Source organism: Trichomycterus rosablanca, chromosome 10 (genome assembly GCF_030014385.1).
Source record: "Trichomycterus rosablanca isolate fTriRos1 chromosome 10, fTriRos1.hap1, whole genome shotgun sequence".
NCBI lineage: Eukaryota > Metazoa > Chordata > Actinopteri > Siluriformes > Trichomycteridae > Trichomycterus > Trichomycterus rosablanca.
The window spans coordinates 31,966,869-31,988,658 of record NC_085997.1 but is presented as its reverse complement, the minus strand read 5'-3'; the positions used below and the strand labels follow the sequence as shown (position 1 = coordinate 31,988,658).

At 41.8% G+C, this 21,790-nt stretch overlaps 1 protein-coding gene across 1 annotated transcript in view; it reads left to right on the top strand.

Moving 5' to 3' along the window:
- trrap (transformation/transcription domain-associated protein) overlaps nt 1-21,790 on the top strand; it is a 104,382-nt gene that overhangs the window by 48,366 nt on the left and 34,226 nt on the right. The window contains exons 46-59 of the mRNA XM_063003169.1: nt 1,031-1,230; nt 1,597-1,718; nt 2,564-2,777; nt 4,031-4,210; nt 4,678-4,824; nt 6,781-6,900; nt 7,490-7,777; nt 8,823-8,960; nt 9,041-9,153; nt 9,383-9,518; nt 11,547-11,738; nt 16,635-16,830; nt 17,406-17,671; nt 19,362-19,462. Coding sequence (XP_062859239.1) covers nt 1,031-1,230; nt 1,597-1,718; nt 2,564-2,777; nt 4,031-4,210; nt 4,678-4,824; nt 6,781-6,900; nt 7,490-7,777; nt 8,823-8,960; nt 9,041-9,153; nt 9,383-9,518; nt 11,547-11,738; nt 16,635-16,830; nt 17,406-17,671; nt 19,362-19,462 — 2,413 coding nt within the window. The remainder of the gene's footprint in view (nt 1-1,030; nt 1,231-1,596; nt 1,719-2,563; nt 2,778-4,030; nt 4,211-4,677; nt 4,825-6,780; nt 6,901-7,489; nt 7,778-8,822; nt 8,961-9,040; nt 9,154-9,382; nt 9,519-11,546; nt 11,739-16,634; nt 16,831-17,405; nt 17,672-19,361; nt 19,463-21,790) is intronic.

The window sequence follows — 21,790 nt, the reverse complement described above, 5'->3', positions numbered from 1 at the left end:
ATCATTATGTGAGCTTTCTAATCTCTCTGTAGTGAGACACGGCACTGGCAGAAAACTCCCAGCATGTCCAACTGCTGTAAAACTGCTGAGCGACCTCTTAGTTCGCTACTTTTTTGAGATGCTATTATGTTGTTTAAATGGATTGAGCTGGGGTTGGACTTGTTTTAAAAATCCAGTGCATACATGCATATACTGCTAAACTGGACCTCAGGCCAAAGTCCAGCATACAGTGTGAGTCTGGGCAGAGCTTTTAAATCCGCAAACGGGAGCTCCAGCAGTGCTCCAGCTGATCAGCTCTCATACTCACGTCTTTACTCGCTTTAGTCCTCTTCGCTTGATTGTGTTCTGATTGCTGCTTCGCTGTTAAGATGGGATGATGTTTCACATACATTTACCTACACTTGTAAAGGACTTAAAGCTGTAATTTATTTGATGTTAAGGCTTAGCCTTTTAATTCTGTGCTAGCAATTATTATTGACAGTGGTTGGGGACTTCTTTTTGCCTATACAAATAGGGCTAGTTTGCCTGTATCCAGTTGCATGTTTTTGATTTTTTGGGTTCAGAAAACCCAAGCTATCAGTTGTAATCCAAGAATCACACGCACACACAAACGAACAAAAAAATGGATTACCTTGAATTAGAAACAGTTGGCTTGCCAACACTGCCCTCAAGTAGGCAGGACATCCCTAAGCCAATGGCCATATAAAGCTTGCTTGACTGTAGGTAGATTAATATTTTGATGTCATCAAATGAACATTAAAATTCACCATTAATAGGAAAAAAGCATTTTACACAGTAGTATTATTATACACTATTATTATTATTATTACTATTATCTAGTCTTTTTAAGTTGTAGATTCATTTATATTTGGTAATTTTGATTAAATGAGTAGTAAAGCATTAGGAGGAAAATGTCTGCAAAAGCTCATCAGGTCAAAAAAAAAAAAAAAAAGCCAATCATTTGGGGTTTAAGTGTGAAATTGCTTTGAATGATCCACAGGGTGCAATTTTATGTGTTTGTGTGTTTTAGTCACCAGTGAGCTGGTCATGCTGAGTCTGGATCTGGTGAAGACCAGGCTGTCTGTGATGAACATGGAGATGAGGAAGAACTTTATCCAGGTCATCCTTACCTCTCTGATTGAGAAATCACCTGACCCGAAGGTCCTGCGTGCTGTGGTGAAGATTGTGGAGGAGTGGGTGAAAAACAACTCGCCCATGGCTGTCAACCAGGTAGATCTTTGAAACGTGCTGGTTTTAGTAGCAGAGACTCATTTGTAATACTTTCTGACACCTGGAGCTGATCTTTAGCTGTGCTATGCTGTGTGTTATTTGGTGCTTCTGTAATGCTCATGTAGCTTTGTTCAGTGGACTTTCTGGCCTGGCTGAGTGGCTAAAACATGGTGTTCACTCAGTTAGCCTGAGGTAATGGCATACAGCGAGAAACGAGCTGAGCAAAGGTGCTACAACACAGCCCTCGCGCTAGATTGAAGATAAATGGACTATCAATCTGTTCACCTCATTTCGCGCTCCTCTCGCTCTTCGGCTCTTGCGTCGTCTTCTTGTCTCACACTCTTATCTCGCTTTCTTTCGGCCCAGATGCCCAATCCAAGAGAGAAGTCCATCCTGCTGGTGAAAATGATGACCTACATTGAGAAGCGCTTTCCAGATGACCTTGAATTAAACGCCCAGTTTCTGGACCTCGTTAATTACGTCTACAGGTAATTGCAATAATTAATCATGGGTTCTGTGGCCATGCCGGCCCTTTCATCTATTGCCATTATGACTAGAATACAGATCGTTCATGGGTGGCAGGGTGGGTTCAGATGGCTCAAGGGCTTTAGGACTTGTTGTTTAGGAGCCAGGTGGCATGAAGGAGGGCCCTGCACCTGTTTTTATCCAGTAATTCAGCCCAATTAGACCTGCCTGGATAAATGTAGACAGTATTGTCAGGAGAAGTAAAACTAACATTCCAACTAGAAAAACTGTTCAACACAAACTAACATGTCGGTGTCATTGTAGTGATGAGAATGGAACACCAGCATTATATTTGAGGTTAATTAATACATTTATTACAGAGAGTCTGACTTTAATCAGTAAGACCAAATTACCAACTTTTTTCCACTCGTACAGTAATGACCTTTATGCTCTTTCATTTACATGTACATTTAGCAATGCTTTTATCCAAAGCGACTTAAATTACAACTGCCCCTGGCTGTATTTGGGATCAAGATTTCAAAATTATGCCACTTGCAATCAAGTACCTAGAATAGCAGATACTGGTCTGGATTGATGCTGGGCATGTTGATTGTTTTTTTTTGCAATATTTTGGGGGAGGATTCTATAAAAAATGGACACATTTTGGTTTTCACACTAATCAATTTGCAGCACTAGTGTCACCTGATAAAACTGCTCAGTCATTTAAAGACCTAAAAAGCTTGTGAAACTGGCTGGACTTCATGGTTGGTCGATAGGAAAACCTGCAGCCACTCTTTGTGGACGATGTCGAGTATCATTGCCATAGATTTTAAGTCTAAAATCAAATTTCCTACCTGTTGTTTCTCAGGGATGAAAGCCTGTCGGGAAGTGACATCACATCCAAGCTCGAGCCGGCCTTCCTTTCAGGGTTGCGCTGTGCCCAGCCGCTGATCAGAGCGAAGTTCTTTGAGGTGTTTGATGCTTCCATGAAGCGGCGTGTCTATGAGAGGCTCCTCTATATCTGCTGCTCTCAGAACTGGGAAGCCATGGGCAATCACTTCTGGATTAAGCAGTGCATTGAGGTAGGAAACAGACACGTCTGTAATAAACTCACAGCGAATCTTTATCATTAAACATCCAGTGTCTTTTTGGAACGTTCACGCTTGCAGTACCATCATTCTCACTAAGAATTTGCAGTTACAGCATTTAGGGGACTTTTTTTTTTTTAAGCGCCTTACATTTTAACCAGTAGTCCAGCACCTTATCTGTTGAACTACCTACTGCCCACTTGGATTTTCAGTAATATGAGGCTTTTGCACAAACTGTAAATAGCTCCCCAGACAGGACTCCAATCCATTTTGGGACCCCTGGCCATCCTCACTTTTCCCACATGCTCAGACATAGCCAATCATGTCTGTATCCAAATGCCTGACATCCAATAGCAGCACAGAGGATTCGAAGCCTGGATCCCAGTGTTAGTGGGCTAGCAAATTTACAGCTGTGCCACCCTGGTGATAACCTTGATTTCGGTGCAAATGCTCCTACAGTGGAATTGCAGCAAATCAAATGATTATATCATTTGTCTTCCCAAGCAGATTTTCTATAAATTAAATTTTAAGAGGAGTTTAATGATTTAAAAATCATTTAAGAGAGATCAAAAGTCGAAAGATTCGAAGTCTGTAACTGATTGTAAGATGATTTAATTTACATGCTGATCACATGCACATTGTTGCTTAGTACCTTTGATTTACAATGAATATTAAGAACTGTACACTCATCATCATTTACATTTATGGTGTTTAATAGACGCTATACAAATCCAATATCTGAACTACTGTGTTACCAACACCCTTATTACCACAAGAAATGAGATTGACTGTTGGTAAATAAATGCATGACTGGTGTGAGAGCAGGAATAAGAAGGCTTTCTCCAGCATCTAAAGGTGCCATGCCACTTTTTAAACTCTTATTTTAATCCCAAACTGAAGCTTCTCATGTCACATCTCAGTTTTTAAGCCCCCGGCCGTTTGCTGTTGAATTATTAATGACGCTCTACACATCAGTGGCATGTACTGGTCCGCTGTTTCATGCTGGGGTGAAACTACGATCTGGCACCCATGCACTCCAGCTTCATCAGTGCAGAATTATGCACCAGCTGCAGTCATGCAGAGAACCAGAAGTCAGTCCTGTGTTGCACTGAGATAAATAAGCATGGCCATGGTTCAGACCTTAAAAAAGCGGGCGGACCCATTGAGAGCAACAAACATTGTAGGGAATTAAAACAGAGAACAGGGTTTAGCTTTACTGACTGGTGTGTCTGCTCTGTGTTTCTCAGCTTCTGTTGGCCGTGTGTGAGAAGGGCACAATTATTGGCACCAGCTGCCAGGGCTCCATGCTGCCCTCCATCACCAATGTCATCAACCTGGCCGACAGCCATGACCGTGCCGCCTTTGCCATGGCAACACACATCAAACAGGAGCCACGCGAGAGGGAGAACAGCGAGACCAAAGAGGAGGTTTGTTCACCGTGACCTAAGCATTTTCAGAAATTTATCACCCCATATTCATTTGCTGTTCTGTCAGAAAACTATAAAAGTCACAGTGCAGTGAAGTATTGCTGTTCTAGTTTATTTTAGAGCTGCTTCATTTCTGAAATATCTGCATGGTACTTCAGTGATTTTTTTCAATCTAATCCAGTCTCTGTATCTCTAGTGTAGTGTAATATTTAGACACGCTTTTCTGTATTTGGTAGGGGAGCTTTCGACCCAACTATCATCTATGAGCATCTAACTCTTGTCTACTTTAGTTGACGGGTGTTATATAATTTTTACCATTGAATTATTTTTATTTATTAAGTTGATAGTTTGACACTCAGTTGTGTTTTTTGTTTGTTCCTAATTGAAAGCTGCCGTAAATATAATAAATATCTTTATTTAAACTGTTAAAGCTATGTTTTGATGTTCCACGGTCCTTCTGTCCTTAGGATGTAGAGATAGACATTGAGCTAGCCCCCGGAGATCAGACCAGTCTGCCCAAAACCAAGGAGCAGGCAGAACGAGATGCTGGCAACCAGCTGCACATGCTCACCAACCGCCACGACAAGTTCCTGGACTCCCTTCGAGAGGTCAAGGTGAGCAGCCACCTCAACATATGCTACTCAGAGATGCGTGACTCACGGTGGCCTGTATGAAGCAACATAAACAACATGATTTTCTATTTTGGGAAAATAACAGGCAGAATATCAGCAGGCAGAAATAACAAGCAAAGCTAGGACTGTGGTTTGAATCTGTCAGTGGTCTTTGGTTTAAATCTGTCAGTGGTCTCTGGTTTAAATCTGTCAGTGGTCTTTGGTTTGAATCTGTCAGTGGTCTCTGGTTTGAATTTGTCAGTGGTCTCTGGTTTGAATTTGTCAGTGGTCTCTGGTTTAAATCTGTCGGTGGTCTTTGGTTTGAATCTGTCAGTGGTCTCTGGTTTGAATTTGTCAGTGGTCTCTGGTTTAAACCTGTCAGTGGTCTCTGGTTGAAACTCTGCTGCTGAGCTGTATCTTCCTGCTCTACTGTAGATGAGTGTTAATGAGCATTTGATCAGAGCAGCAGCAGATCCACTTCCTCTCACTCGGAGGTCATGCTGCTATTGATTGATGGTTAACCCAGGTCACGGCTGTCTCTTACCTGTCCCTCTTGTGCAGGTTTTGGAGAAATGATGAAGTGCAGAGTTAAAAGGCCTGGATGCATGCCAGATGAGCAGCAGTTTTGGGTGTTTGCACATGTTTAGCTCTCGCTTGTAACAAGTCCCATTAATGTCTTACAAAATGAAATCAGAACATTTTCTTTTAGCACTGTATCAAATGACCTAAGCCTCTGGAATTAACCAGCATTATACCTTTTATATTCTCTTTTAACTAATTGAGGAGACTGGGATTCACTTTTTTCAAATCTATGTTTATGCCAGCTGTCCTTTCTTGCAGTTTTTATTAATAAATGCATATTTTGTGCAACACCTTGCATGTGGTTGATTCATTAACATGCCTGCAGTTGCAGCAACTGAATTCTGCTTAGTGACTGGTGTAACAGTTGCTGGCTGGCACTCCACATTGAATTGGCCCCCTGTCTGGGGCATTAATGCATTGTACCCAGTGATTCCAGAGAATCTGACCAGTATAAAGTGGTGGTAAAACCTGAAAAGAAATAAAGGGATATAATACATTCAATACTGCGCTGTATGGCCAAAAGTATTTAGACACTTGTTCTAATTATGTTGGTGCACAAAGCAGGGTCCATAAAGAAGTAATGATTGACTGAGATAAGCTAGACCTTTTCATCAAACATCAGTGTCTGATTGTACAATGACTTTTTTGTCTAAATGGGTGCAGGTTTTCACACTCAAATCTTGAGGCAGGTCTTTACTGAGTATAGGCTTTTATAGCTGCACGGTGTGGGCTCCATATTCACACTGATGACTTTGGGACATGATGGCCAATAGAAACAAATATAATGTCCAATAAAATGATCTCCCAGTGTATAACATTTTAGAATAGGTATTGCATATAAAATAAGACAGATCGAAAGGAAAATGATAGTGAACACACTGCTGATGCTAAAGCCTATTGCATGCTTCATTATGTGAACAACAGAGGGTTCAGGGCCTTGCTCAGTGGCAGCTTGGTAATGGTAGAGGTAATCTTCTAATTACTAGGGCAATACCACTGTTCCACCTGTTTGTATTCAGTCCCTAATAAATGGCAAATAAAAAAGCAATGTAACAGCACAAAAAGTTTAGTTTTTCAATATGTGTATATTTGTGGTGGATGTGAACCAAATTTGAAGTGGCTTGGTTGATGCGTAGTTCTCTTTATGTTTTATTACTTCTAGTTTTCAGTGACTTTTGATCCTTATACGTATAAGTGCTTTCTTTTTGTTTATGTATCTGATGTCTGACTGTCCAATCATTACAGACATAGCCTGCTGGTAAACTGTGCTAAATACCACAGTCTTTGAAAATAAACACTATTGTCTTTTTTTCCTCCTGTAATATTAATGCACAGTGTAAATGTATCTAAAGCGACTGTTATCTGTGTGCTTGTCAGACTGGAGCTTTGTTAAATGCACTGGTGCAGCTGTGTCACATCTCCACTCCGCTGGCTGAGAAGACGTGGGTTCAGCTCTTCCCTCGCCTCTGGAAGATCCTGTCAGACCGCCAGCAGCATGTGAGCTTTGTAATTATGCATTGCACCTGGTCTCTCAGCTAAAGTCTGGTCCTGCACGTCTAGCTGTAGCCATCCTGCTGCCACAGTTAGCTTCTTCCACTTACTTCAGTTCGACCTTAGGAACTGACGAAATGCTTTGATAATCGGGATGCACATCACAGCACTACCTGTCCTAAGAGCAGAACGCCCTTCACAGTGTCAGAGGTCATGTGTCGTCCTTTTTGCCGGTCCGTTCTGTAGGCTCCTGGGAAACGGGCGCTCTGGCACTTTGCCCTCTTTTGTAAGGGACTCACATGTAGGTTATGGTAATGAGGGGAAAAATCAGGAATTTATGCAAATATCGAGGAATTTAATGCACCAGATGTCTTGAGCATTATGGTTTTGTTAAATTATGTTGAATAGCTTAAAACTGCATTGTAAAGAAAAAAGAAGAGCTCAGTGGCCTTGTACCGGCTAGGTAGCAGGAACAAGACTGAATTAGGTCACACTATACTGTAGCTGTCATGCGAATGGTTCTCTGATAGACATAAAAGGATTTTTCTTTCCCATCACTGATAAATACTGAGAGCGTCCTTGTGCACCATTGCAGGCCCTGTCGGGGGAGGTGGGCCCATTCCTGTGCAGCGGAAGTCACCAGGCACAGCGAGACTGCCAGCCCAGCGCTCTCAACTGCTTCGTGGAGGCCATGTCACAGTGCGTACCCCCCATTTCCATCAGGCCCTGCGTGCTGAAGTACCTGGGAAAGACTCACAACCTGTGGCTGCGATCCACACTCATGCTGGAACAGCAGGCTTTCGAAAAAGGTCTCAGCCTTCACATCAAGCCCAAACAGAGCACCGAGTTCTACGAGCAGGAGAGCATCACCCCACCACAGCAGGTACACTGACTGTTTAATGCTGAGCCTTGGTTAGCTTTTTGTTTTTGATAATATATGGTAGGACTGAGCAATGTGCCAAAACCTTACTGTACTGTATGCAAAACATTTACATTTATGCCATATAGCCGACACCTCTTTCCAAAGCCAATTACAGTTGTGATTGGTACAATGAAAACTATTGAGAGTTAAGTGCTTTACTCAAGTGCCCACCATTGGCAACCTGATGGTTGAGGGGCTTGAGGGGCTTGAGGGGCAACCTTTTGATCATTAGTTTACTTGAACTAGCAACCTTCTGATCATTAGTACACCTGGAGCTGCAACCTTCTGATCACTAGTCTGCTTGAACCAGCAGCCTTCTGATCACTAGTCCACTTGCTCACTAGTCCAAATGAACCAGCAACCTTCTGATCACTAGTTTACTAGTTCTCTTGAACCAGCAACCTTCTGATCACTAGTCCACTTGCTCACTAGTCCAAATGAACCAGCAACCTTCTGATCACTAGTTTACTAGTTCTCTTGAACCAGCAACCTTCTGATCACTAGTCCACTTGCTCACTAGTCCAAATAAACCATCAACCTTCTGATCACTAGTCTACTTGCTCACTAGTCCAAATAAACCATCAACCTTCTGATCACTAGTCTACTTGCTCACTAGTCCAAATGAACCAGCAACCTTCTGATCATTAGTTCACTGGTTCTCTTGAACCAGCAATCTTCTGATCACTAGTCCACTTGCTCACTAGTCCAAATAAACCATCAACCTTCTGATCACTAGTCTGCTTGCTCACTAGTCCAGATAAACCATCAACCTTCTGATCACTAGTTCAGTACCTTAACCACTAGGCCACAATTACCAACAAAACTGTGGAGCAATATTAATGATTAAAATCGTTCACTTTAACCATGACAGGTGTTATGACCCTGGATTGTTAAAAATGTCTCAAACTTCAATTCTTTGGCACTATTACTGACTGTATTTAAGCCGTTGCTGCTTATGTCCCTGTATAACTTGAGTTTAGAGTGTCAATGTGTTTGTGTCCCTCAGGAGATTCTGGACTCGCTGGCCGAGCTGTACTCACTGCTGCAGGAGGAGGACATGTGGGCAGGCCTGTGGCAGAAGCGCTGTAAGTTTCCAGAGACGAGCACAGCCATCGCCTACGAGCAGCATGGCTTCTTTGAACAGGTAAATAAGCTCAATGCACATCAATCCTCATCCCGGCGTCTTCTGTAAAAGCTCTAACCAGTGTTGCTTTGTACTCCCAGGCACAAGAGAGCTATGAGAAGGCCATGGAAAAAGCTCGGAAAGAACATGAGAGGACCAATACTTCTCCTGCAATCTTTCCTGAGTACCAGCTGTGGGAGGATCACTGGATCCGGTGAGTTCCTTAGTGGGATTAAATCAACTGATCATTGCTAATCAATCATTGTCTCTTGTAGCAAAAATACCATTGTACCAGCTGGCATTCTGTCTAATATTAACTACCCATACTGTAAATTGTTTTCTACAAGTGTAAAGATGTCAATCAAAGCTGGTCAAATTCTGGTTTATATGTGAATTGTGAAAATGTTTTTTATATAAATGGCTGTTTTTCTCCTCTATTCTAGCTGCTCTAAAGAACTGAACCAGTGGGAGGCATTGACTGAGTACGGCCAGTCGAAAGGGCACACAAACCCATACCTGGTGCTGGAATGTGCCTGGAGAGTGTCCAACTGGGCTGCCATGAAGGAGGCACTGGTGCAGGTAAGGAGAGCTGATCACCACACGTCCACTACGACACGCGTGCAATTTCGGCCGCTTATCATCACCTGCCACTGTCAGATTCGCACACAGCTCCATGTGGCCCCATCCAACCTTGTGCAGGTACCATGTCATAGTGGCAGTATGACAGACCCTGTCCTATCTTCTCTCCTTCAAACACGACCAATTGTGTGTGTGGATGCCCTGCTAGGCCAGGTCAGCTGAGGTTTGGACTTGCACATTTGCAGTGGTGTGCTAGTGTGTTACAGCACTGTGCTACTTGGGCGCCCCTAATATACACTTTTGCTGGGTTGACTTGAACTTAAACGTGACTCCGCCCTGAATGTAATTAGAGGCTCTAATTAAATATCAGGTATCCAGTAGTTGGAGGTGTGTGGCAAGCAGGAAGATTTCTTCCGACTGTTGTTTACAGCACTTCTGAAACAAAGCGTCCCTGTTGGCTGGTAATTTACAGAGCTGTCTTTTAAAGTCAGGGAGAAAAGGACGGGATGCCACTTGACACGTTATAAATACTCCTACTTCATGTTCAAGGAGACTGGAAATGAATCCATTGAGGTTTCTGTCCTACGGTGACACCTAATTAAATTGTCCGACGCTGTCGGCCCACTTCTCTGCCTCCTACTTTTCTTTGGCTTTGCGTTTAATATTTACGGATACATGCGTGAATAATTGCTGAAACATCTGCTGGGAGGAGATTTGTTTTCGGCATGCCAGGGTGCAGCGTGCTGCAGTTGAGCTTACTCCGGGAGAAGCTGGAGTGGTCTAGCTTTCAATTAAAGTGGGGCTGACACGGCAAGTGCTGCTGCAGGGAAATACATCACATCATTGTGCAGGAGAAGTGATTCAGACTAACGACTGTAATTCAGCCCGCAGTAGAATACCTGCAACTTTTCTTTTATTGTTTTGAAGTAATTAGTGGTTTATTGAATATTCTTTTGTCCTTATTTCATTTTAATGTTTTACCACCACTTTCTGATTGGCAGGTCAGAGTTGTGGTGGGTCCGGTTTCCCTGGAATCACTGGGCACAATGCAGTAACTTATTTATTTATTAGGATTTTAACACCATGTTTTACACACTTTGGTTATATTCATGACAGGACAGGTAGTTGTCAAACACAGTCACAGACAATTGTATCTCCAATTCACCTCACTTTGCACGTCTTTGTACTGTGGGAGGAAACCGGAGCTCCTGAGGAAACTCACACAGACACGGGGAGAACATACAAACTCCACAAAGAAAGGACCCAGACAGCTCCACCTGGGAATCGAACCCAGGACCTTCTTGCTGTGAGGTGCCAGTGCTACCCACCGAGCCTCCCCACAATACAGTAACAGACACAGTCAATTATGTCTGTGCAAACGCCCAACTGGCTGGTTGCACCTTTGAGGGGTTCAAACCCTGGATCCAGTGGTAGTGGGCTCGCGTAATTTATCGCTGCACCACCCAAGTGCAAACAGCATCTGAAACCCAAACATTGGTTAGAAGCATCTCCAGATTTTTATCCTCATTACTAAGACAGTGTTGGGGTCTCCATCTGCATAATCAGATCAGGTGTTTGGTTTATGACTGGTTAGTCTGAAATTAGCTTATAATAACAATGTTTTATTTATATAGCGACATTCCCAACCTCAAGGACACTTTATAATAATTAAAACATAGAAATGACCAACATTTTCCAAAACGGAGAAATAAATTGTACACTAGAGCATAATTAGGAGTAGGAATATCTGTTAGAACTATTTCGATTATTAAATGTATTGTTGCTTCAATGTCTTTCCAAGCACTTGTTTTGTATTTTTGTTACCTTTACTTTTGTTCTAACAGGGTTTTAGCAGATTTGTGTTGCCTACTTGAGCAAAAGTAGGGAAATGATTTCTAACAAAGCTCTTCTGTAAGTCTCTCTGTGTCGGAGCATCTGCTGAATGCTGAAAATGTAAAAGTGTTATATTTATACAAAATGATGTTGTCTGAAACTGAAAGTAAACACTGTGTGTGTGTGTCACGACAGGTGGAGCTGAGCTGTCCAAAAGAGATGGCGTGGAGGGTGAACATGCACCGCGGCTACCTGGCCATCTGCCATCCGGAGGAGCAGCAACTCAACTTTATTGAGCGGCTGGTGGAGATGGCCAGCAGCCTGGCAATCCGAGAGTGGCGCAGACTGCCTCATATCGTCTCTCATGTCCACACCCCTCTGCTGCAGGTCAGGAACTAAAGCCGTTCACACACTTTTTTACAGTTACAATTGTTTACAGATTAGGGGTTGTACATTTGAAATAGCTTTTGGTATTTACTAGGTTTATTGTACAGGAGCAGCCGATACAAAATAGCTTTTCTACACAGTCACTTTAAATTTATAATGTTTTAAACATAAGCTCTGATCCAGCTGTGTCTTTCCCGCTGTGGTAATGTTAAAAAAAAGCATCACATTAATATAATGCTATCACATTACCTCACTTTAAACCTTCTATTTATTTTTTTGCCTTACGGGTTTACTTATCACATTATTTTTCTTGATGGAAATACGCACTGTCTTCAGTGATTGGAGCCTCTCAGTGTATTGTTAAAAGCTATGTCAGACTGAACTCTTGTGGCAGTGAAAATCTGGTTCACTTTAATAGTCAGACTAAGCCAGTGTTGATTGAGGAGCACGTGCAGAAGCAGACGGTAAGCGCAACAGTAGAGGTGATGTGTGTTTACTGCTGCTGCCAGTCCTGGTGTTCTCCAAAGACTGCTTAGTGTAAAGACTTTAATAGCACGGTTCAGTTTGAAGTGGTGCTATTTCATCATTATAATTCATTATACTGTAATTTTAGTGTTAAAATAATGAATTATGTCTGAAAATAAATAACTAAAATAATTAAGTCTGAAACACTTATCTGACGCAGATCTAATGCAAACGCTGTGTTACCATAACTGGTAATGACTTGATGTCTATAACACAGGCATGTGTCACACTGCATTGCACAGGGTTGAACCCTTTGACACTTTGTGACACATCGACCGCACAAACTTAGTCAATTCGGTGGGATTTGTTTTAAACATTCGGTGGGATTTGTTTATAAGCTTTGTCTTATTGTCTGTCAAGTTATAATGAATCTGCATAAGGAATAAGGGTCTTTTTATTTAGTTTTTTTTGTCTGGACCAACCAGATCACATAACACAGTGGCAGACCCCATCCAACCTCTCCTCCTTCAAACATAGCCCGTTGTGTTTGTGGTGGCTTGGTGGATTAAAACATGCTATTTTAAACACTCTGCAGTGCTTTGCTAACGTGTTAGACCACTGCACCACCTAAGTGCCATATAAGGATCATTTTAATCATCGCTTTTTTAAGTGACATGGAATTTTTTTTGTCAGCTCTTAAAAAGAAACAGTATTGTGGACATTAGTAGACAAGCAAGTCATTGCTCACAACTCTCAGCGGTAATGGACTTTGACGGACCAGCAAAATACTGTCTTAAGTGACTTAAGCAGCTGGAATATTTTTATAGTGCAGCTTATAACATGCTGTGTGTAAAAGGTACCAAGCGAAGGGCATAAAAACACGTACAAAGTCTAAAAAAAGGGATTGAAAAAGACAGTGGGGGTGTTCAGAAAGAAGGCAGAGAATAAGGCATTACGTTTAAAACGACAGTAATTACTTTCCCACCCTCATCAGATAGCGTTTGATTAAATACCTGCAAGAAAATTGCATTAACATGATAAATGAGCAGGTGGAATGATGAGTATAACGTTCTGTCAGCTGATAACTGATAATTGGGGAAAAAATATTGTATTTCCTCATTTATTTTTCCCAGCACATTTGATTAGCATTTCAAGCACATTTAGGCTTTGTGTGAGTTATCGGCCAGTATTTATTCTCCTCGCTGTAATCTGTAAAAGGATGTACACTGAGCAATCGATTACAGCAGAAGCAAATCATTTACTGATTGCATAGTAAACTTTAATTTATGTCACAGTTTTACTAATCTTTCCATCAGAGGGGAGCATGGCCTTAGAGACATTTAAACAAATACAAATGAATCCTTTATACCTGCCTAATCATTGTGTGTTGGAATGTGAGGCGTTAAATTAAAGAAGCTTCTCTGTCTTCTTATCAGAGTTTTACGCCTCTGCTGTTGCTGGAAAGAATGTTGATTGGTGGTCCAGCTAGAAATTTACAGAGGGCCGAGCAATAGTCATTCAGTGAAAGACCAGTTTTAAATGACAATAAAATTGACCAATCATATTATCAGTCTAAATGGGTGGGCTTTGTTACTCCTAACTTTTTTTTTACCTGCTAATGGTCAAAACGACTGGAACACACACCAGAATAATAAATTGTACGAAGCTAATCCCACTATTGGGGAAAAAATGAAGACCTACCTTGAAAACCGTTGGGGTCAGACAGTATACACAAGATGTCGTATTGGACACACAAATTAACACACACGTACCTGATAAAAGGTGAAGCTGAAGCTGTCCCATATTGTGCAACATGCCAAACACAGATTACAATAAAACATTTAATGCTGGAATGTGTCATTTATAACCATGAAAGACAACAGATCTTATCAGCAAAAACCATAAAGGAACTCTTTACCAAGACAAAAGCAACAACACTCCTAAAATTCCTGTCATTAACAAAACTGAAGCATATAAATATACATAGACAACAGACAAATGAAATAAGTAAATAAAAGACAGATCACGATCTTTCCTGCCATGAACATGGCCCAAACGGCAGACATGGCGTTAAAAACTAAACACTAAACTAACTTGCTAATGGTCTCTTAACTGGACTTCCCAAAAAGACCATTAAACAGTTACAGCTCATTCAGAACGCTGCTGCTAGAGTTTTAACCAAGACGAAGATCACATCACTCCAGTTCTAAAAATCTCTACACTGGCTTCCGGTTAGTAACAGAATAGAGTTTAAAGTGCTGCTACTGGTCTATAAATCACTGAATGGGTTCTGTCCAGAATATATCTAAGATATGTTTAGAAAATATAAACCCAGTAGATCTCTTAGATCCATGGACTCAGCTAGTCAAGCCCAGAGTCCAAACTAAACATGGTGAAGCAGCATTTATCTGTTACGCTGCATAGAACTGGAACAGACTGCCAGGAGGTATTAGATGTGCGTCAAATTTCGAAATGTTTAAATCCAGGTTAAAAACGTTTCTCTTTTCTTGTGCCTGTGATTCAGCTCTAAATTCTGCACTCTAATAATACTGCACTTTAGCTTTATGGATGAAATGTGGTCTAAATTTTTGTTTCTTAACTTTTGCAATACTTTAGGAAAGGACGTAGTAAACTAGGATGGGTTCATTTAAACCTCCCCTTCCTGATCAGGGTTGTGCTTTAAACCGGTTAAATGGCTGCTGGTAAAACACTTACTACAATGTGAAATGCAGAAAGTCAGCCTGGCATGTCACTAGACATTTGTGTAGACCAGATTCATAAGTCCACCTATAGCATGCAAGAGTTTGAACGCTCTGTCCGGGCTAGTTCAGCTACACAAAGTGCATGGAAATTGAGCAAATAATGAAACTTACTTCTAGCCTTGCAATAGCATTGGTGTAACAACACACAATGTCGATTAACATGGCTGGATGTCTCTAGTCTTTGACCCACCCACCCATTACATTTCATTTCAAAATTTTACACATAGGTGGCATGGTGGCTCGGTGGATAGCACTGTAGCCTCATTGCAAGAAGGTCCTGGGTTCAGTTCCCAAGTGGAGCAGTTCGGGTCCTTTCTGTGCGGAGTTAGCATGTTCTCCCTGTGTCTGCATGGGTTTTCTCCGGAAGCTCCGGTTTCCTCCCACAGTACAGACATTAAAGACTTGAACAAATGAATCTTGTGTAACCATTAATTACCTGTTCTGTCATGAATGTAACCAAAGAGTGTAAAATATGATATTAAAATCCTAAAAAAAAAAAAAAAAAACTCCTTATAAATAAATTCATAAATAAAACATATTACGCAGTATCAGGCTTCAGATACCACAGGACACCTTTTAAGTTTTTTGGGGGTTCTTGACTTTGCTTTGGCTGGTCAGAGCTTTTGATAGAATATTAGATGCATTAGGTATGTTTTGGCTCATCTAGTGTGTTTTTTAAGTGCATAAAATGTAATCAATCACATCATGTTAGGCATTAATATACGTATAGTGAGTGTAAGTATGTTGTACTTTTGTACAAGGCATTTCGTAATTTAACAGACTGAGAAGATAATTACATGGCAGTAGCACATTGGGCTGCTCGCGGTCTCTCCTGTCTAGTGGGATAAATGGCTTAGAAGATACTTTGATCTACCCATTTTGCTCAGCTACCTCTGGCTTCATTTCACTCAATTTTTTTTCTCTCCAGTAACAATCATAAGCCTGCAATACTGCTCCTGTAATAGATTGGAGATTCCTGCGTGCAGTAGAGTATGAGGAACCTGGCAGGGGTTTGGATTGGCAGAAAAAAAGATCCATAAAGTGAAGCAAACAATAACTTTTGATTAGAGTCTGAAAGTTTTGGGCATATTGTTCTAGAAGACAATTGTGGAATGTTCAAACTCCAGAGTTTAAAGCTCAGTAGAGCAACCGACCTGGCCGGGCATCCACACAAACACAATTGGCTATGTCTGGGCTGTTAGCGGGATGGGGTCTCTTCCTGCTGCTGCTGCTGCTGCTGCTGCTGCTGAGATTTTAGTAACTGGTCCAGGCCCTTGGGGGTAAAGTTGCATGGAGCTTGTTGGACGTGTGGAAACCCAAAACTACCAGGTGATAAGAAGTGACATATTAGACATGTGATCCTGCACTCCTTCAGATCAGATTTGGGATTGTGCAAGCGGCAGTGGATTCACAAATGCGAACTGGAAATGGCCTTTCCATCACTGTATTAACCAGTTTTCAATAAAGTAAAAATGAATGATTAGAATGTTCCATTGATAGTTAGAACAATCACCTAAAATAAACTGTTAACTGTACTGTATTCTATTGCCCTACTTGTTTGTGGCATCTTACACTCATCACCCAGGTATGATGGAACAGTGTTGCCTTACAAAGGAAGCAAATCTGACCAGGTTCTCATCTTTTCATTTGCCACTTCTCGCCCCCACAGGCTGCCCAGCAGATTATTGAGCTCCAGGAGGCGGCTCAGATTAACACGGGCCTCCAGCCGAGCAACCTGGGTCGCAACACCAGCCTGCATGATATGAAGACCGTGGTGAAGACGTGGAGGAACCGGCTGCCCGTCGTGTCTGATGATCTCTCGCACTGGAGCAGCATCTTCATGTGGCGCCAGCACCACTATCAAGGTAAACTGTAGTGGACAGCTGTCTGGTTTCACACACACACACACACACATACATATGCAAAAACAAGTGGGAGAAAAAGTAAACAGATGCTGATGTTCTTCTGAGCTGGATTTAGAATAAGATTCCTTGATTAATCCCAATGGGGTAAATCGAGAACACAATGCAAGCAACTGAGGCTTAAAGGCCTCGCTCAGGGGCCCAACTGTGGCAACTTAGCAGTGCATGGGCTTGAACCAGGGACCTTCTGATCACTAGTCCAGTACCTTAACCACTGAGCCACCACTGATTTGGCCTAAATACAAGTTAAGATTAAGCATATGTGGAAGGTGCTCGACAAATTGGTATTGTGTTAATACATGATGCACTTGTAAGCAAACAAGTAAAAATTAAAAAGTTTGTTGCTGATCACATGACCAAAGACAAATTTTAGGTTGGAGCTTCTGTTTTCTCCCTATAGTGATATCGATATGCAGCTCCTAATTTATTGCAAAACTGTTAATGGTACTTTTTCTGATCTCGTATTGCCATTCTGACGAACTGCGATGTTTTCTTGCTCATAATGAATTCCCTTGCAGCCATCGTGTCAGCTTATGAGAGCAACAATCAACACGACCCCAACAACAACAACGCTATGCTGGGCGTCCACGCGTCAGCTTCAGCCATCATCCAGTACGGCAAGATCGCCCGCAAGCAGGGCCTGGTTAACGTGGCCCTGGACATTTTGAGCCGGATTCACACCATCCCCACCGTTCCCATCGTCGACTGCTTTCAGAAGATCCGGCAGCAGGTGAAGTGCTACCTGCAGCTGGCTGGAGTGATGGGCAAGAACGAGTGCATGCAGGTGAGTGGGACGGTAAAAGCTTTTTGTTTAGTTTGATGTTTTTTTTTTATGGTTCTGAGCTCATCCCAAAACCTTATTACTACTTAAAAGGCTTTTCTTCTGACACCCTGGACTTCAGGTCCATTTTGGGTTACACCATTCTTCTATTGGATCTATTTTCTCTTTACTCATTTGATTTTAAAAAAGGACCCTAATCCAAATAGGCCACTCTGTTATTAGCTCGTGTAGGTTTCGCGTGTCCTGCGATCAGTCATGATCAGTGCTAAGAAATGACCTCAGCGTTCTCCTAAAGCTGATTTATGGTGCTGCTCTGCTCTCCTTCTCTTCTTCATTATTTTGCTTCAGTTTTAGCCTCCACCTGAGTCCTACTGATGCAGCACCAGCGACACTCAGAACTAGCTTTGTGTCTAGCTAGTTGACTTTACTCTCCATGTATGGAGCACATTTGTTGGAATACACATGCGTGACTTTTGTTTTTGAGGAACCAATATGTATGAAGGGAGCATAAAAATGTTTTTCTTGCTAATGCTTGTTAATATTTATTACATGAATACCATATTCAGTGTAAGACGAGGCTTATCATAACTCTCAGATGTTGTTTTTGTGGCAAAAAATGTTTACACTGCTTGATCTGAAACTCTCCAATCAGCAGCACAGGTGACGTGCAACCAATGCAAGTCATAGTATACAAGGAACACCCACACCTTTACAGAGTTCTGTAAAGAGCTATCTTCATTATTTTGCTGCTTGTACTAGTGGATAAATAATGGATTGCCAATGACGACTACACGGGCGGTTCCCCTGCAGTCTGATCTTTGCTACAGTTGTTCAATCTAACGCTCAACATATCAAGGCGTCAACCAAGGGCAAGATACAGATCAGCTCAAACCCCCCTAATGTAAAAATTATAAATAAACATATTATACTCATTAGCTTTGTGTAATATGAGGGATCTTCAAAAAGTTTTCATGCTTTTATATTTTGGTATACTTTGGAAACAGTAAGGGTAGTGTCTGAGAGACTGACAGATGGAGCTTATAGTCCAGCTTTAGCGCCATCCAATTTCCACCTTTTTAGGGGGAAGAAGATTTTCATGTGATAATGATGTGAAAGCAGCGCTGCATCAATGGCTACGCTCGCAACCAAAAACATTTTTTGCTGATGGCATTAAGAAGTTGGTATGACGCTGTGAAAAATGCATCGCAAAGAAAGGTGACAATGTTGACAAGTGATGTCCTTTGTTTTTAAAATTCTTAATAAATAGATTTTGTACAGAACCCTTGTATTAGGGTTCATCAGTGTTTCAATCAGTTGTTGATATGCCAGGGATGTTTTTGAATGTTCCCCAATACCCCCAACGTTTAGCTCATGGTTATATTCTTGCCATCAGCTTAAGCATCAGTTCTTCTTTCATAGGAAAGTACAGTGTAGCTAGTCCTTAATGTCTATGCAACCTATCATTTGATTGCAGTTTAGGTTTAAGTGTGTGATTAAGTATATACTGCCCTGTAATTAATTGATTGCCCTGTCAAAGACCTGCCTATTCCTGCCTTGTACTCAGTTGGATAGTTTTTCTCATCCATTGTGTTACTGTCCAGAAAAAAACAAGAACCTGGACACGAAACAAAAAAACACAGTAAGAACTTGGTAAAGAAGCTAAATTTATTTGATCTTTTTTCTGTCTGCTTAGGGACTGGAGGTCATCGAGTCCACCAATCTGAAGTACTTCACCAAGGAGATGACCGCTGAATTCTATGCACTCAAGGGCATGTTTTTAGCCCAGATCAATAAGTAAGCAAAGATTTCTCAGCTTTGAAGTGTCTTTGTCTGCTCATCTGTCGTCTTTTCTCTGTCACTTTATTGAGCTCTTTCTCTTCGGGGCGTGATGCTGATCTGCATTGACGTTAAAGGAATGAGCCGATGGTCTGTGAGACGGTTTCGGTCGTTACGAGCTCACACTTTAAAATGAACGTTCCCGGAGAAGAGGCATTATGGAGGAGCTAGATAAACAGACGTGTTTCTATTTTCCACACTAATGATCACTGCTAAGCATTAGACCTATAATGAGGTCAGAGCAATCGTTAACAAACAATATAAGTGAACGATGAGTAATTAACCCGATATCCTGCATATGTGGACAGAGATAATAGGAATGAGCTTTCGTACGATGATTGACGCCAATGGCCAAAGTCGTATTGAGTGACATTTTTCAAGTGTCCTCGGCGTGATGTATTTCGGATGATGCTTAAGGTTCTCAACAGGTAAGCAACACGTCTGCAAGGCTTAAACGACTTTCCACACTTTCAGCCCCATGTACACAAGACGGGGAAAGAGGCACAAGATTTTGCAACAAGATTGCAAAGATTTAACCACTTGACTCGGGCATCACTAAGTTTAGCTAAAATCCTTTACTTGCCCTGGATCTGCTAAATCATTTTAAACGTTTTGATTCTGGACAGACCATTATGCCTCCACTACCAAACTTTACAGGTTGCACTTTACATTCAGGCAGCTGGATCATCTGGCATCTCTTAAACTTAGACTGAGGATTCATCACTCTAGATATGATTTCACAGCTCCAGAATGCAGATGTGTGTGCATGGTGATCTTAGGATTGTGTGCTGCTCAGCCCTGAACATCCTATGATCATTTTAAATGCAGTTTCAAAGCTTTTTCGACAAGAGGGAGCAGGAAATGTTGTGCTCTGCATATCAGTCCCACTGAGTAAAGTATGATAAGCATGATAAACAGATGTTCTATGAAGCAGTAATGGATTTTTATTTTATTTTTTGCGCATCCAATTGTTCAATTAGCATCGTGCTTCCTCTCTGTCTATGCCGAACCCTGCCCTGACCGAGGAGATCGAAGCTAACCCATATCCCCTCCGAAACACGAGCAGCAGCCAGATGCATCTTTGCCACCCACACATTGATGAGTTTGGCGCCACCTAGCGTTGCATGCGGAGAGACACACCCTAAGGGCACCCTCCCCTCATCTCTTGTGCAGGCGCCTCTAATCAGCCGGCAGAGAACATAATCGCATTCTGACAGAGAGAGACCCACATCCGGTTCTTTGTCCCACCCCCCCATATGAGCAACCGGCCAATCGCTGCTCATACAGCCACTCGGCTTCGAACCGGTGAAGCAAAGCTGGATTCGATACCACGTGCTCAGAATCCAGCCCTGGTTGCAGCGCGTCTTTTTACCGCTGCGCCACCTGAGCGGTGTAGCAGTAATGGATTTAAACACTGAAAAAAAACCTAGATAAATGACTGAAGAAACATAAGTGTAGATGATTTTAGGCAGATGTATGAGTTGTATAACTGACATCTTAACATACTCTGAGGCATCTATAAAATGCTGCACAGGTCCAGTTAACCTTCATTTTGGATCAAGATGAACAATTAATTTACCCTTAAGAGGAGGTTTATTATTTGTGCATGGATGGCAGGAGCTTCAGTCAAGTGGTCTGCTGAACTGGCAAGAGTTTTAATGGGAACAGTGAACAAAGTGACATTTTATTTCGATGTTCTTTAGGCAGGTGGTAAAAAGTGATGGTCAAACTGTTTTTTTATTACTCTGTCTCCACGTTTTGGTCAGAACACGCATGACATACAAGACCCAGTGTCAACACATTCAGGCCAGCAGTGTTCTCATGGTGTATGTGGCTGTATGTAATGAACATGGTTTGGGTTTACTTGTCTCCTTAGGTGAAAAGGCCATGGTAGATCAATACAAATAAGTAATATTTTTTTGTCTTATCAATGTGATGCAACATTTTTGTTGGCAATAAATGGTCTTCCAGGATGAGACCATTCTGCACATGCCCTACATCTACAGAAAAGAAGGAGCCATAGAATTGTGTGAAAATGTATGTAGCTCTTAGCACACCAGAGCTGATACTTCAAGCTTGAATCTTAGCTCTGCTACCAGCAGGCTGGGAGTTTATACAGACAAAAAATTTGACCTGTTTGTTGGGTAGGATTGCTAGAGAAGATTCTTCATAACTGCTGCAATTAAGATTTGTGCTGGTTGATCAAGGGAGACAGGGAATTCATGAGGATCCATGTGTGACTTTCCATGATACGGATCCTCATTGGAACCTTATGTGGGTGAAAAG